Below are 16,698 nucleotides of genomic sequence, written 5' to 3'. Positions count from 1 at the left end.
TTGGCTTTTTGAGGAAACCTGACTCAACGAAGGCCATACTCCTCTTGGGCAACCCAAATAGCAAACTGTAGCAGTCCAAAATAACGGCATGTCCAATCTAGGGTCAATAAAATATATATAAGTTAATTAAACAGGCGAGATACAATAACTAAATAGAAATAAATTATAACAATGGAAAATGTGTAGTACAAAATGTAAGTTTGAAATGCAAATAAAAATCGTTACCCCTCAAAAACATTATTTTTCCATGTGTTTAGTACAAATTGGGGGTTTAAAAAGCCTCCTGCCACGCCCCGCCTGCGGCCCCACCCACATTTACTTTTCGGCCCACTATAGCCCTCATGTAAGGTACTTTCGGCCCCATGTCAAAATCAGTTGTGCACCCCTGGACTAACACAATTCACGCAGGTGGGCCATTCCAGGTCTGGCTTCATCCCCATGCATTGAAGGGTCCCTCAAGGTTCAATCTTGCCACCCATGCTTTTTACCATCTCCATAGAACCTCTGGGTCATCTGGTGCATGGGTTGGGCCTTTCAATGCATCAGTAGGATGAGGATGGCCACGTTTATCTTAATGTGACGAAAGTGGACCACATCCACCATGTGATGGACAGTCTCTGTGCCACCTAGGACTGATGCCTTTGCGGTCCTTCAAATCAAATTGCACTAAAACGGATTGGTTGTTAATTTCTTCTGCTCATATTTCTTCTCATTCTTTTATACATGAGTGGCTTTGGGCATTCTCTGTTAAGCACAAAAAACAAGGCTACAACAACAACATGGCTACAATTCCAATATTAACCCTGGTGTCCTCCAACCTATACTTCAAATCACACAGATCTGCTCTTTCGTGTTCTTGTTTCGTTCACTTCAAAAAAAGTTATTTTCTTACTTCATGATATTTTGGCCCTGCAGTCAAAGCTTTTGAGCTCCCTTGCCTAGATGGTGGCAATGCGGTTAGGCTTCACATACCTTCTTGGCCACTGTACAAACAGTACTTACCTCTGGGGTAAGATTGATCTCGGGTGAAGGGAAATTGGCTCCATCACACCCCTACTAGCATCTCTCCATTGGCTCCCTGCTCCCGGTCACACTCTTCAACATCTGCTGCATCACTTTCAAGGGGATAGTTTAATCTGGCAGATAAAAGACATTGAAGGTGGGCTTTGCTAAACTAGAAGCCAAGGACTATGTAGGCCGAATAGTCCTTATTGTTACCAAGCACAATTCTCCATCCAAGCTTCCTTTGCAGCTGCCCCCGCGTGTGGGACTCTCTCCCGGTTTCCATTTGCCTTTGTTCTACACTGCTAGAGTTCTGCCAAGCTTTAAAAGCCTATTTATTTTAACCTCAGCATATCTAGAATTGTTAGCGCTGTTTTATTCTGTGATTTGATCCATTGTGTAAGTACTTGAAATCTTGATTATTTTCATATGTGATTGTAATATGTATTTTATGAAGAAAATAGTACTTCGAAATCCCAAAACTCAAAATCTGACAGACAGAAAAGCAACCCCCCCTAAACCAACCAGACCCTTTAGCCCCCCTTCAGCCCCCACACGCACCCCTACCCCCGCACTCTTGCCAGCAGTTACACTTTACAGATTGCCTGGTAATCAGTTCCTTGGTTTCTCTAGGATTGGATGTGTGTGTAAAAGTACCAATAACTACTCTTCCAATGGATGCTAGAAGCTCGGGAGTGGGTGCATATTAAGGTCCAGCGTCGTAGAAGCACATGATCTGCAAACTAATTCAATGGGATCGCAAACGTGGGGCCAGGCAACGCCTATAGACCATCCATGGAGAGAAGGGACATGATGGCACTGGCTCACTATTACTCGCTCATTCAATGGTGATCAGAATTGTGATGCAAATTCACCATGGTTGGACTAGAATATTTAACTTTTTTTATTTGATTCTTTTAAGCGTGGACCTAGCTCCAGAGTAGCAAAGTGCTGTACAGGGTGTGGGTAGCCAGCATTTGGGCTGCCATCTTTTAACAGTAGTGCAGTACTGCGAGTCGCAGTCTGTGCCTCCACTGGGATTAGTCATTGCTCAGGAAAAGCAAATGTGCACTTTCCGGATAGTGAATAATACTGGTGTTCAGAAGGCAACCGCAGTGGCCCAACACAAAAGGGCACAGTGCTGCACTGCCAGGTACACAGGTCGGACCCACCTTCCCACTGGTGGTGGTTCCATTTTGTGTGAAATTAGGATGGGGGTCTCACCTTGATTCGCGTGAGTGCTTTGCCAGTTTCTCCAGTAGCAGAAACACTTCTCCATTTTGACATATTGGTCCAGCTAGGTGGTTTGTGCCTCAATGGAGCGAGCAGGAATACTGGAGATGCACCAGCAGTCGCCGTGGCCTCGCCATTAGAACAAGGCAGTTCCAACATTACTCATGTGTGAAGCAAAGTAACCAATTGTAATTGTTTATTTGTAAAGCGCTTATACACAAGTGAAGTGCTTCAAAGCGCTTCAAGGCGGGAAGGGAACAAGTGAATACATACGTCATTCTAAGGCCTTGAAGTTTCCGAACGATCGAAAAAAAATAACTAGCATACTAGGCCCAAGGCATTTTTACTAGTCCAATGGCAGAAGTGAATGTGGGGGCATGGGGGGAAGGGGTTTCATTTGCTATTGCCACCAGGAATCTGGGAGAATGGAGCATAATTCAGTGTGGGGGCAATCAGCTCCTGTGCACCCACAGAATCTCACTAAGTAGAATACACACTCAACAGGCGAAGAATACACATTGAATACATACTGGCAGTCCGCCAGTTTGTAAGCACTAGCGGGAACTAAATCACATGGAGATGAAAAGAACCGTGTAACAAGACATTTTTCCGAGGGGCTGGATGGTACAGAAGGGCGACAGGGGAACAGAGTCTGGTTTATTTATCTATTTATTGGATATGTATAAGGCGCTTGTACAACAAGAACAGTGACTAAGGGCTCCTGAGATCCACCGCTGGCAAGACCATTTCAAACGTAAGGCATGTTTAAGGGTCTGAACTGATGGTCACATCTGGAATGCACACCCACATCTGGAACGAACATGGGACAATGGGTAGCCGCTGCGCTCCCCTTTGCTGTAAACTGCTCAGAGAACGGAGACGTTGGTTTCAGTTGGAATGGTGTTGGTGGGAGCATAACAAATACTACATTCCAAGCCAGCACTCTTTACTCTGCAAAGGGAATAAAGACAGGCTAGCAACTATTACAGCGGTGAGGCCCTGACAAGGGGCGGCCTTGAGCTCCCTTCCCATGCTACAGATCACTAGTATCGACCAGTAGCAAGATCCTACATAGCGCCTAGTGTACACGGAGTGGCCGTCAGGAATTGGTCTTGGGAAGAGATCCTTTTCTTTCACAACGCTCTTGCTTGAAGTGCGAAACCAAACCAGAAAATGTGCAGTGTTCCCTGGCCTGCTTCTTAAGTTACCTTCCAAGCTAGCCATGACTGAAAGATAACCCCCCCTAAGGGTCAAATAGTACACACAGGTGATCAAGAAGACACTGTGAAAAAGGTGGGCCTACTGTGTCCTCTAAACCAGAACTGAAGACCCTCATTCCAGGTCCAGTTTGCACCTGGACTTCCCAGAGATTAGCCGTAAAAGGTCACCTTTCTTAGGAGTGGGCGACAACCCCGGCCTCCCTCCCTGCACTTGTAGTATTGAGCCAGTGGCAACCCCATTTCCGGGTTGATGTGAACCCAGGACAGCTATCCGGAGGGTATGAAATATGGAAAAACCATATAATGGATGAGATTACTTGAAGATTCTAACTGTACCTCTTTAGGCCAAAATTGTAAATACACAAACTAATCAATGTATTAAAAAAACAAAATGAGAACAACTTCCTTTATGAGCTGGGCTCCATGGATCTGCCCGCTGCTTGCAAGGGGATATAGGATGGCAACTGTAGTTGCTGAGCTCTTCCCCTCCTTCACGATTTCCATATGCGTTACTGTACAATTTGGTGAAGTTAGCAGGGCTTTGGCTGGTGCGGTTCCGAGAGGGCTACCCTCGTTTCCTTCCTGCCATGCTGCTTCTATGCCAGTAGGCGCCATGTTCCTTCAAGAGCCTGGACTATATCTCGGGACGTCTGCCTTCTGTGTGGAGGTCTACACTCTGCTTCAATCTTGTGCTGCTATTGGGGTATAGGGGATCACAGGGCCGTACACTGCATTTGCGGAGTCCCTCGCCCCATACTCTGCTAACGTCGGAAAGTGATCCCCAATTGTACTGACGGTAGAGGTTTAGGTTAAGAAGCCGCCTGAGACAGAGCTGCAAGCGAGGGGCTCAATCGAGGAAAGTGCAGGGTTTGGCGGTACTGTCCCGGGCTGAACTATATGGAAGTGGTTAGGAAAACAGTATGCCAGAAGGGGAGACCAGCAGCACTTCAAGTGATGAATACAATACCTCTTTTACGTTTAGAAGCATGTGGACAACATACACTGTTATTTTTGTGATTCTGAATTTTTGGAATTTTCACTTAGAAGGAATTACGTCCTGAGAAAACCCTTATATTCTAACATCTTGTCGGTTGAAACATTCATGTTGATAATTGTGATGATTTTTGAAAGATTGCGTTTGTTATACGTAAATATTTTAATTCTTTGCCTTTTTTCTCTATATATTTCTGTGTACTTAGGCAATGTATGTTTAGGAAGGTCACTTCGCTCTTTGCTCAATTGTTTCTTCCCCATAAAAATGTACAAGCGATGAAATGCGGATCATTTGCAAATGTCGTGGAGTACATTATATTTCTGCTATTTAAAATAAAGAAACATTTATTTTTAATTTACCAGGTCCTTTTTTATTGTAATTATGTTTTCGGTCTGTACACCTGTGTTCATTTATGTCTGGCCTGCTGGATGGCAGAGTAGTAACAGTGAAGCACGTGTGGACACGTTAACCCCTCAAATGCTGAGAACGTGTACTTCGTTCTTGAAACTACATTACTGGTGATAAGAATATAACCAACACATTCTTAATGCATTTTACAATCATTGTCTTTAGCAATGTACACAAATGTCAACAGCAGTTAAGGGGTTAACATGGTGCAGGTGGATTCAGCTCACCCCTCCACCCGGTTTGCTATTAATTATGTTCAGGGCCTGCTGTTTGCAATACAGTACTGAACTGCATGATCACTGCACCTTTAGTGCTATAGAACGCGCAGCGTGTTCTGCCGGGCATGCACTATTTCGCTTACGTACTTTCATCCCACTGCATATTCTGTATATTGTCCCCTTTCCTTCCAAGTAGTGGGTTTTATGTAGCGCAAACCTAGCTGGGACGCAACAGAGCACTGTTCAATAATATGGATGCAATTACATGGATATTAAGGGCGCAGTTGGGAGTGTACGAATGGAGGGGACACATGGACGCAGTTGCGGGATATAGGTTATAGCGGGAAAGTTGGACCCGCTGGGGGTTGGGGCGGGTTCTGGAGTGGAGACCCTCACCCAAGCTAGATTTCCATGAGTTGCCAATGATCTGGCCTTCCCAACAGGACTTCCCTAGCGTGTTCAATTTTTACTGCCCGCCCCCCAAAAAAAAGATCCAGGAAGGTGCAACTCATTAAGCAGCCCCCCAGGCACCTTTCCTCCTCCTATGCCACGGTTTCCCGGCTCTAGAGAAGCAACAGTGAGACTATTCTAGAGCTTTTCTTAGTACCCAGTCAATATATCCAAAACATTACAGAGTGGTACATTTCAGAGTGGACCATAATACCGAAACACAGAAAACATTAAATAAATATATAAAGGGTGGTGGAGTAAAGGGGTCAAAATGGGTCGAGATGGGGTTGGAGTGGCGTTTTAAGGGTACAAAAAACATGGGGCCTTGGAGGAGGGGGGCTGTGATTTTGTTCGCGATGATATCTACCACTCTTTAATGTCCGTCGTTAAAATCACATGTAAGCCCTTTCTTCTCAGGACTCTACGATTCTGATTAGAGCCACATACTTCATCAAAATATTCACCTGCCAAAGAAGCACTTTTACATAAACTGGTGCCCCATCATTATGCTGAATTGGTAATGTGGAGGAAAATTGGGAAATTAAAATTGGATGTACACCCCAGGCCTGTCACTGCAGTGTTATAGCAACTAGGCCCTGTAACCAGACATGTTTAATGAGCGGTTTTGCTCATGCGAGGTAGAGACTGCAGGATGTACTGTGCATGTCTTTGCAATGAAGGCCTCTCGCCAAGCTTGTTGGAATGCTCGCTTTTTCATCTCTCACTTCGAACGCATTTCCCTTTTGGCATATGCAAGCGAGATCCAAGGTCTCGCTTTCTTGAGAAAAGGGACACAGGGGAACGGCAGTCATATTGCCAACGCTCTCACTCAACTAAAAGCATATGGGAATCCCTGCTTCCCATCTGCCGGAAATCCTGTGTCAGCGAGGTCCACTGCCACAGTAATGGCATGCTCTGATGCCACATCCCCTTCCTGAAAGAGGGCGAGAGCTTCCATCTTCTTGTCGTCAGGGAGGAATTCCAAGATTGGGACCAGCTTGTACCAAAGCTCCCAGTCGTATCGGGCCAAGATGACCAGTGCATTAGCCGTCTTGATCGTGGATGCCGTCGTGTAAATCACTCTCTTTCACATGGCATCCATCTTCTTCCCCTCACTGTCCGAGGGAACAGATGACAATGAAGCCAGGTTAGCCGAGCCTTTCCTTGCGGCAGCAGGCACTACCGAGTCTGACGACGGTTGCAACCATAAGCATTTGGGCACGGAGTCCGGCACCCTATATTTCTTCTCCAACCTGTCTTGCTTGGTTGGAGCCATGCATGGGTTCATGAGGGCTAGGCCTTCCTCCCACCTGTCGTCCAGGAAGGGCACCATAATGATAGTCTTCCTCTTGGACTCTAGTCACGGATACAAGAAGCCCTCCTTTCTGGTTTCCTCCGCCACCAGCTGGCACAGCTCAGAGGCCCTGGAAATCAGAGTAGAATGATCCCACCTCGTATGGTGGATGGGCTTTAGGAGTGGCATCCAGGTGCAGTGATTCATCGTCTGCATGATCAAGTCCTCATCTTTGTTGGTTCCCGTGGCCGTCACGGCCGGGTCCGTGCCAGTGTCCGTGTCCGCTGGTGGAGTCGGGCCAGTAGGTGGAGGAGGCTGGTGTGGAGGTGTCGGATGACGCTTTCTATTTTTACGCAGAGGTTGGTCAGGGGGTTGCAGCATCACCGGTGCTGGGGGCAACCTCTGCTGGATCTACGTCACCATGATGTGGAAAGTCGATAGGATGTCCATGGATATGTCCCGTGGTTGCAAAGGGAACAATGGATCGTTAGGCGCTGTGCCGCTGTCATCCTCGTGGACCATATCGACGGAATCTTGGTCGTAGTTGTCTGTGGATGAGATGTCCATCGTTTGAACGTCAAACCTGGAAGGCTGTCTTGGGGTCTCCTTGTCCCATCCCTTTTTGCTCCCTGAGGGTTTTAGACCATGATTTGGGCCAGTGCTTTCCCCCCCACGTCCACAGGGTGCCTACAGCCTTTGCTGCTGCCTTGGCGGCCGTGTCGTGCCTTGGAGGTAAGGAAACCCTTTGGGCCATAGCCACCCTCATAGTATCAGCACCTTCTGCTACTGCAGTCATCACAGGAGGTGTTGCCGCAGTGGCGACAAGAACTTTGGCTGCGCTAGTGGCCTGCTTGGGTTGTGCGACCTTCTTCTCTTCCTCTGGTCTAGGCTTATCTGGTTTCGTCCATAGCTTGGCCGGGGTGGACTTCTTCGAGGAGGAGCCCGATGGCAGGCTGGCTAAGGAGGCTGAAGATAATATTGATCGCGGCCTATCCAACCTGGGACCCACATCAGCGGCGAACCCGGTGGAATTGGACTTGCAGTTCTTGGCCTTATCTTGGACCCCACGGATGGGGCAACCTCAAAGGACTTTGATCTCTTCCCAGAGGGAGACCGCTCTTCGGACCAGCCGGTCCTGGGCGAGGCATGACCCTGCGCGGAGCATGGGACAGGGGCCTTGTTCGAATTGAGCCATGCCATCAACCCGCTATGCTTGTCTTTCGTTGTCTTCTTCGAGAAGCCCAGACATATCTCGCATTCTAACTCCGGGTGTAGGCAGTAAAGATATTGTAGATGTTTGTCCTCTACGAAGACGTTTCGTAGCCCTCATTTGGTGCAGGGCCCAAAAAGGGCCCTTCCCTTTTTCCCCTCCATCGTGGTCGGAAGGCACAAAGTAGGCCCAAGACAGCCTTCCTGAAACTTCGACGAATCTTCTTCCTTGAGGGGCGCAAAACTTTACTGACAATGGGTCCCCAGTTGACGGCCAATGAAGAAAGAGAACATAGGCTCTGGTGGAAACAAAAATCGGACTTCCCTGAGAAAAAACTTTGAAAAAATGTAAACATAGTTCGGAGAGACACTTTAGGATTCCCAACACTGAAGCGTGCGGTAATAATCTGAAGGTGGACGGTATGACCCAGAGGACAGCGATTGGTTAAGAGGTGAACTACAGCTTTAAGGTGAAAGTGAAAACTTTTTATCTTTTACAGAGGATTCCCAGCCTGACAGGGAATATTCATGAGCATGTGAATCTATGCCAGACCCCATGCTGGAGAAAGATAGACTTTTGGGTTGAGGTCTACCAGATTAACTGTGGACAAGATTACAATAGGAAAAACTGAGTCTGACAAATTCTGCTGGTTACTCAGTCATCTCCGCTCACGCGATCACACTTATGGTGTTTTCCTTGCATTGACATATGCATCTGACTATTTTTCGCAACTATGCATCCATGGCCATTTATTTATTTATTTGGCGCATATACAATAAGAAATACTGTTTCAAAGCGCTCACAGAGCAAGGGAGGGAGCAGCGGTGGGAATATGTTAAAATACATTAACACCACAATACAATAAGAGCAGTGGGGTGGAAGAGAAGGAAAGGACAAACCTACTATCCATTGTGAGTATTCAGAACGTGCAAGTGCAGCAAGGAATAAGGCAGGGGGTCAGTGCTCTGGGGTCTGAGCTCATGGGTGAGCCACAGATGAAGTGTTAGGAATGTTGAGTGCTACATGGCCTGGAGCCGCGAGGGGTGTAAGTGCGAGTAACAAGGGCCGAGGGTGTAAGTGCGAGTTACGAGGGCAGAAGGTGTAAGTCCAAGTGCAGCCAGATAGACAGGAGCTGGGCCAATTGGGTGAGGGAGGTCAGGGCCCCAAGGATGCATAAGGGCCCAGGACGCCCAATTGAGGCAACTATGTGATTAGCAGGGGAAAGAAGAAGGGAAGGAGGAGGTAAAGAGGAGAGTCTTAAGGAGCTTCTGGAATTTAAGAAGATCCTGCTCAAGGCGAAGAGGGGTGGGGGGATGTACCATAGGAAGGAGCCAGCTGAGGAAAGTGAACGACCGCCAGTCCTTTTACACAAAGAGTTAGAGCCAGAGGAGCGTAGTGGTCTAGATGGGGAGTATTTAGTAAGATAACATTGAAGATAGTGTGGTCTCTGGGCTCGAATCGCCTTGTGGATGATGTGGAAGCCATTTAGCGCAAAGGTCAATTGATATGATATATGATATGATATGGCATTTATAACGCGCCTATACACAAATGTTTCGAGGCGAGACGAGGCAAGGGAGGGGAAACAGAGGCAGGACAGACAGCAATCCTACTAGGCCAGGTTACATTGAGATAGCGCAAAGGGAGGGGGGAAGGGGAAAGTGCGGGGGAAAAGGGAGGGGGCAGTGCAGTACATAGGATAACAGCAAAATAAATAAGGCAATAAATAATAATACAAGTGTGGCAGCTGGTGGCAAATACTAGAAGGGGCTGTAGGGATACAGAAACAGTCCCTGAGTGCAAGGGTTTCCAGGGGGGCAGTGCAGGTGTGAAACTGGCGGGGAGGGGACCTGGGCCCGAGATCAGAGGGTAGCCAGGTAACCAGTGCAGTTTCAGATTCATCAAGGAGATCAGCAGGGGAGAGGAGGAGAGAAAGCAGAAGCAAAGAGGAAGGTCTTGAGGTGCTTGCAGAACCAGAGATGGTTCTCCAAGTTTCAGTGAGGCAGGGAGGCTGTTCCAGAGGGAAGCCCCAGCAGAAGAAAGATTTACCACCAGCTCGCTGCTTGGAGAAGTGACTAACCCTGAGGGAGTTGAAGGCGGATGAGCGAAGAGCGCGAGAAGGAAGATATTTAGAAAGAAAGAGTTGAATGTATTGGGGCCCCAGGCCCCAGAAGGCCTTGTGGACAATGCAGAGGGTTCTGAACTTAATCCTCGCCGCCACAGGGATCCAGTGCAGAGATTTCAGTCCTGCAGAGATACAATCCCTCGGCTTGAGGCCAAGGACAAGTCTCGCAGTCCTGTTTTGGATGAGTTGCAGAGGGCGGAGAGTAGAGGCAGGAAGATTTAGAAAGAGGCTGTTGCAGCAGTCCAGCCTAGAGAGAACCAGAGCACTGGAGACCGTGAGCTTCTGGGGGAAGGAGAGGAAAGGAAGAATACCTCTGAGGAGGTGCAGCTGGTAGTGTGACTTCTTAGAGACGTCAGAGATACGAGGAGAGAAGGAAATGGGGGAGTCGAAGATGACCCCAAGGTTGGTAGCCTCACAGGTGGGGGCAGGAAAAGGGCAATGAGTGGCTGGCCAAAGAGCGACAGGAAAGGAGGGAGAAAGTGTGCCGATGAGGAGAATCACGGTCTTACTGGCATTAAGGCAGAGATCAATTGCGGGACATAACTCCTGGATGGCGGACAGTCAGAGATGAGAGAAGGAGAAGAGGTGGCAGAAGGGAGCCTGAAAATTAGCCGAGTGTCAGCCGCATAGCACTGGAAGTTAAGGAAGAGAGCCGCGATGCGGTGGGCAAGAAGTGCCAGGTTTTTGTTGAAAAGCCAGGGAAAGAGGTTAGACCTCTGGGGAACACCACAGGTAGAGTTAGAGAAAGAGGAGAGGAAGGACCCAAGTTGGACCTGGGAGGGTCGATCGGAGAGGGAGGAGGTCAGCCAAGCCAGAGCCTGATTGGTGATACCCAAGTTATCACTGAGACGGTTGAGCAGGATTGAGCAGGATGGCATGGTTGACCGTGTCAAAGGCAGAAGAGAGATCAAGTTGGAACAAAAGAATTGCGTGGTGAAAGGGAAAGGGCTTCCGCCTTCTTTTACACAGAGGAACGGTCATTAAAGGGATGTGATGAGACGAATGATCCATGAAAATGCTTCCCCTTCAATTTGCAGCATTTACCCAAAGCCAAAAGATGCATTCCTGCTGGTCCTTACACAGAAATGTAATACTAAATCCTCATTCCAACTATTCACAATTTATTCTCCCATGTACTCCTGATTTAATGTAATCTTCAAAGGGGGGCAAAGTGTTCAAAGAAGAAAATATATCAAATGTATCTAAATTAGGCACAAATGGATTGTCATTCAAAAAGCAATTCACAATCTCACCCAGGAGAAACCGCTACATAGCCCTTACCTAAAGATATGTATATTTGTGTGTGTTTACATACTCAAACACACACACACCAAGAAAGATATGGTGGATTTAAAAAGGTTTGCATAACCACAATGCCTTGCTGTTGTGGCTTAGAACTGAAGGTGAACTTCCAGCGATGGCTACTAGGTGGCGTTGTGGAATGTGTGACTTGACTCAAATGGACTCTCTCATATATATATATATACACACACGGGCGCACACAAAAACACACAGCAATGAATACAACACAATCATACAAATAGGAAACAAAAAGGGCAAACATGATACTCTCTGAATCACTTACTACATTTCATGCACAATAAAACTCCTTGAATAGGAACAGTCCAAAAAACAAATCTACGTGGAAGACCCACCTCATGCTGATGGTACGGGGCAGGCAGGAAAATATACAGGTACCACAAGTTTGCTACAAATTAGACAGTTGCGCTTGAGAACTTTGGAAAAAGAAAAACAGTGGTGACTCAGTAATTTAAAAAAGTGAGCCTCAGTATTACCTCATGGGATTTAAAGAACGGAGATATCTCCAGAGTGCTGCGAATAGCCTTCAGCCGATCGAGGTAGGACTCCTGAAATGTTTCAGAGAAAAAGGTTATAGACATCTTTCAGACTAAAAAATCAATGCATGTTATGTATTCAAGCTTGTCAGAAGAGGTCCGGTCACATGGCACTCAACCTACAGACATTTTCCCAAAAGACTATTAGCCCATAAAAAGGATACTCGCGCAGTAGCATTTGGCTTCTAATGGACACATGGGAGGATTGCAAACTGCACAATGAAATGGCATTTTAAATGAAACCAGCAAGAGGCTGGTAAAAACCAGTCCTTAATCGGGGTGGCGGCCATTGAGCAACCAGTTTTACTCTCTTGTGAATTCCCAAGATGTATGCCTTGCTGCGAGACCCTGCATACATGTCTAATAACTATATTTACATGCTGACCGACAGGGTCCTGAGGAAGGGCGCTGGATGAGTACAGGACTCAAATCGGCGCTTCTTTTCTACAATTCTGAATGAGTGATTAAATCTTGGCAAATAAACCTCTCCTGTGGCCCAAGTGAATCGCCAACTAAGCAATTTGAGGTACAACATGTTTCTGACCGTTAATGTGGGAAAGCGCTTTTTATCGCTTTGCAGCATTAAAGTCAGAAACATGTACTTATAAAAAATGTTTTCTGTAGCACGGAGAAGGCAGTGTAAGGTGTCAGAGCACTTTTTGCAATGAAAAACATTTTGTTATACTCTATACAGTATTATTTTTATGTAACCACAAAGGAGCATAAGTGGGGCACACATGTGGATTTTGAATGTTCAAGCCCTTAGCAGAGTAAGTTTGGTAAAAATAGTTCCTTCCAACTAGAGACAACCAAATGGCTTCTACATTCATTATGGTTGAAACAGGAGGGCGGTCTCTGCAGGGCATCCAACACTGCTGCTCCTGGTCTTTCCACTGCAACTTGACTGAATGCAAACCTTCTGAGCAGGCGAAACAGGTTGCCCAGATCTGTAATTTCCAGTCACTCAGCATCTGTAGAGCACTAACCAGACCATGATATGGCCCTGTAGCACAGTGACTGGTCTGGGGTGCCCTGCTGCGTGGTTCTGGGTTCCCCACGTACCCGAGAAGGACATTACATGCAGGATAACAGTGCCTTTGCATATTTCATCATATGGTTTAGATCACACGAGCATGACAATATTACATATCATTGTTAGCCGAGGTGTGAAGACCATCCACCAATCCCTAACTGATCAGCAATCCTCGTGGGGTGATTGCTATGTGCGGGGTTGGGGTGTGTGTCATTTGTGTCAGTTACTAATAACGAGTTGACATTTAACCTCCAAAGGCTATTTTTGGTTACTCCAATAACATGGTATCGTGGTGTTTTAGGACCCTATAATGAAGGCATCCTCTAAAAAATGCAGAAAGCAAAGAGATCAATCAACAAGAACACATGTTGGGGTCTCTGACGAAGAGGGTGGGGTTAGATTGAACAAAGGGCATTGATAAGACCACTCAGCTGGACATCCGCTTCAAAATGTGTGTCAACTGATGGAGGAACCAGTCCCCTTCCCTGCTGCCAGTGTCACGCTACTAGGACCCCTCAACACTTTATACTGAGCATAATAGGCTGACTTGACTGCTTGCTTCTTGAAGTAGCCAAGAAGTGGAACATAGATCCTCCAAGGCATTAAGGTGTAAGAGGATTCAATTCAACACTACAGCTAAGTCAACGCCTAGTCTATAATACTGAATGAAAACCCTTATTAATATATCTTTATGTCCAGTTCATGCGTTCTGGATGACTACCCCTATATAACACCCCTCTCTTTGAATAACCCTGACCCCACTGAGCCATGAAGTAGTTCTGTTTTGAAAGTTAAAAGGTTTAATTGATAATTTAAACAATATATATATATCACGCTTTATAATAAATTAATAATTGAATAGCACACTTAATCTGATATGATAAAGATTAACAACGGAGAATCTGGCACTAGCACACTTCTTTATAATCACTAAGGAGTTGACATGAAATGGATAAGATAGCAACAATACTTTTATGGTTTCAAATGAATGCAGTGTGGAATGAAATGCAGTACAGAAAATAACTTGATAGGATTTCAGCAAAAGACAATGTAATCACTTTCTTGGACAATTCACCCCCCCCTTTTTATGCAATGCAAGGAAATGGAGGGAAGCACACAGTTCTCAGAAATGCAATCAAATGTGATTCAGTTCACCCCAGCAACTTAGACTACAGAAGTTGAAATCACAGGCCCAAATGCTTTTAAATGTGCTGGAAATGAAGAAAAAATATGCTAAAATGCTTTTAATTCCCTCTAGAGGTTCAGGGTGAGTGGTATCTAGTTAATATTAGTCCAGGCTCACACTAGCAATGATGCAGGGATGGTTTTTATGAGGCAAACGAATTTCTTTCAGAGGAAAGCAAAAGCAGCTATCTTTTTGCAAGTGGAGAAATTTGCAAATCGCTGTAAAATTCGCGAATGCGTCTGGTGCGATTACAGAGGAACTACAAGGGCTAGCAATATCGTTTTGGGGTCCTAGGAAAGCCTAGGATCTCAGCTTCCAGATGAAAGTTACTGCAAGTCTCTAGCACAAACGGTCACGGAGATATGAGCGATTAAATAAAGGTCGTTTTTCAGATTTGAAATTTTAAAGTTCAAAAAGACAAGTGCAGCTTGCAACTAGAAAATGACAGGTGACAGCTTTGCAAATGACAGGTGACAGTTAGGAGACAGTTCTACTTAGATTAAACTAGATTGAATTATATTATTTTAACTAGGAGATTGGTTCTGCACAGTTTTCTAGGTACTCACACTATATTCTTGAGTGAAATGGGCCTCGCCATGGATCTGGTCAGGTTTTAGACGGGACTCTGGTCTCTGCACTTCACAGTGATCTGGGTCTGCTCTCTCTCTGGATTCTGAAGATTGAGGAATTTAAAGTCTGGATCTTTCTGCACAGCTTTCTCTGGAGATTGATGGAGGTAAAGTATGGATTTTCCCGGCAGAGCTTCCAGCTGCAAATGGATTTGAAAGTCCCTATCTGTCCTGTCTGTCTGCTTTTATGTGTTTAGAATGTGGGTGTGTTCTAGCATCACTGACCCTACCTCTCTCTCAGCTTCTAATTGGTCAAACTTCCATTTCTCATTTGATTGGGGGAGCTAAGTTGTGTCAGAGTGATGTCATTTTACAGCCTGCAGAGAGTCCACTCCTCCTGTCAACTTGCACACAAATCTAGATTTGAACCAAATACATATTTGCAGAGGTACATATTGTTTTAAAATTACACGCACCCCTCACATATCACAGGAGGTATCTCCTGTTCAAACTCTGCTCTTCCTGGGAGCTTGCATTCAGAAATGGCAATATTTTGCACTTTTTAACTGGTTTGCAATACCGTACATTACCCCAAATTTACACACATGTGCGCAAGGAGTATGGACATTAGTTGATGAAGTGTCAGATTTTTCACATGCACACATTTTGAGTAATATCCTCTTTTCCGCTAAAACCCCCCTGAACATGCCACCGGTTCTAAAAACCTCTTAAAATGTGGGCAGAAAAATCACAAGAATTATGGTGTCATTTATACAATTTTCACATGTCCGCTCTATGAGTTATTCATCTTTTTAGAGTTATGTTCTGGCCCCAAAGGGGTGTGGTTTTTCTCCAGCACAAGGTTGAATTTCTGGTTTTTCCAGTTCTGCCAAGCCAGCTTGCTCTCACAGGCAGTGCCCCTCCCCTGTGCTTCCAGGAGAAATCTCCATTTACGACTCCCGCCATAAAACATTTGCCTGAGTCAAGACAGGGCTTTGTTCAATTTCCTGCAGAGCCCAGGTAATTCAATCAGGGAAGTGTCATATCCCTTTTGGTGTGAGCAGCAAAAGGGCAGCTAGGCCTGGGAACACAGCTGTGACTCAAGTTTCACTCCTGATGGGGGTAGTTGCTAGGCAAATTGGAATCTCTTTAAGCCAGTTTTTAGCTACATGTCATTTCTGTTCCCCAGTTTCTGCATTCAAATAAAACTAAACATTTTCACATATGCAGCTAGAAGGCTGATTCTAAGTTTAAAACTATGACATTTAAACAATTGCAACCTATGTGACACTCAAAAGTAGGTCACTCAGTCAATTTAAACATTTAGATTTTTTTAGTGTCTTTCAGTCCAAATTTACTTAAACTGCTGAAATCCACAGCTCAGCCAGTCTTGTTATAAACCTTCAAGTCACTTCAGAATATAACTTTACATTGTATCCACCTCTCAGTAAGTCTTTCTTTGGCCTGTTTTGGGTTCATTTATTCAGTTTTCTACAAAAAAGTAAAATCTGGTGGTTTTAAAACGCCGGCTTTTGGATAGTGGCGAGTACTGGTACTGCACCCCTTTTTGGGATTTAAGAAAATGAATTCCCAACAGTTATGGGTTTGCTTTTGGCAATCAGCATTGCCATTCCCAATGGTTTCAGACTACTGTGTGGGTAGTCCAATGGTGGTTTTAGGCAGTGCCCTTCTGTGCCCATAACATCGGCAAAAATGAGTGGCAGCCTATTCTTCATGCATTTCCCTGTGCATTTTCTGGGAAGCTCTGGCCATCATGATGTTTTCATGTCAGTACTGCACAGTTTTGAGGTAGGGCTCGGATGCATGGGTAAATACATCCCACAAGCCCCCCTCTTGCGATGGCCATTCGGTTTCACTGATGGGACTCGCAAGACCTGGG

At 45.7% G+C, this 16,698-nt stretch overlaps 1 protein-coding gene across 1 annotated transcript in view; it reads right to left on the bottom strand.

The window, feature by feature from the left end:
* Window positions 1-16,698, bottom strand: part of LOC138468220 (inositol-trisphosphate 3-kinase A-like) — a 520,402-nt gene that overhangs the window by 54,384 nt on the left and 449,320 nt on the right. The window contains exon 7 of the mRNA XM_069608681.1: window positions 11,951-12,022. Coding sequence (XP_069464782.1) covers window positions 11,951-12,022 — 72 coding nt within the window. The remainder of the gene's footprint in view (window positions 1-11,950; window positions 12,023-16,698) is intronic.

This window comes from Ambystoma mexicanum, chromosome 4q (assembly GCF_040938575.1).
Source record: "Ambystoma mexicanum isolate Mex_15411 chromosome 4q, UKY_AmexF1_1, whole genome shotgun sequence".
In the NCBI taxonomy this organism is placed as follows: domain Eukaryota; kingdom Metazoa; phylum Chordata; class Amphibia; order Caudata; family Ambystomatidae; genus Ambystoma; species Ambystoma mexicanum.
This window is presented reverse-complemented; position numbering and strand designations above follow the sequence as displayed.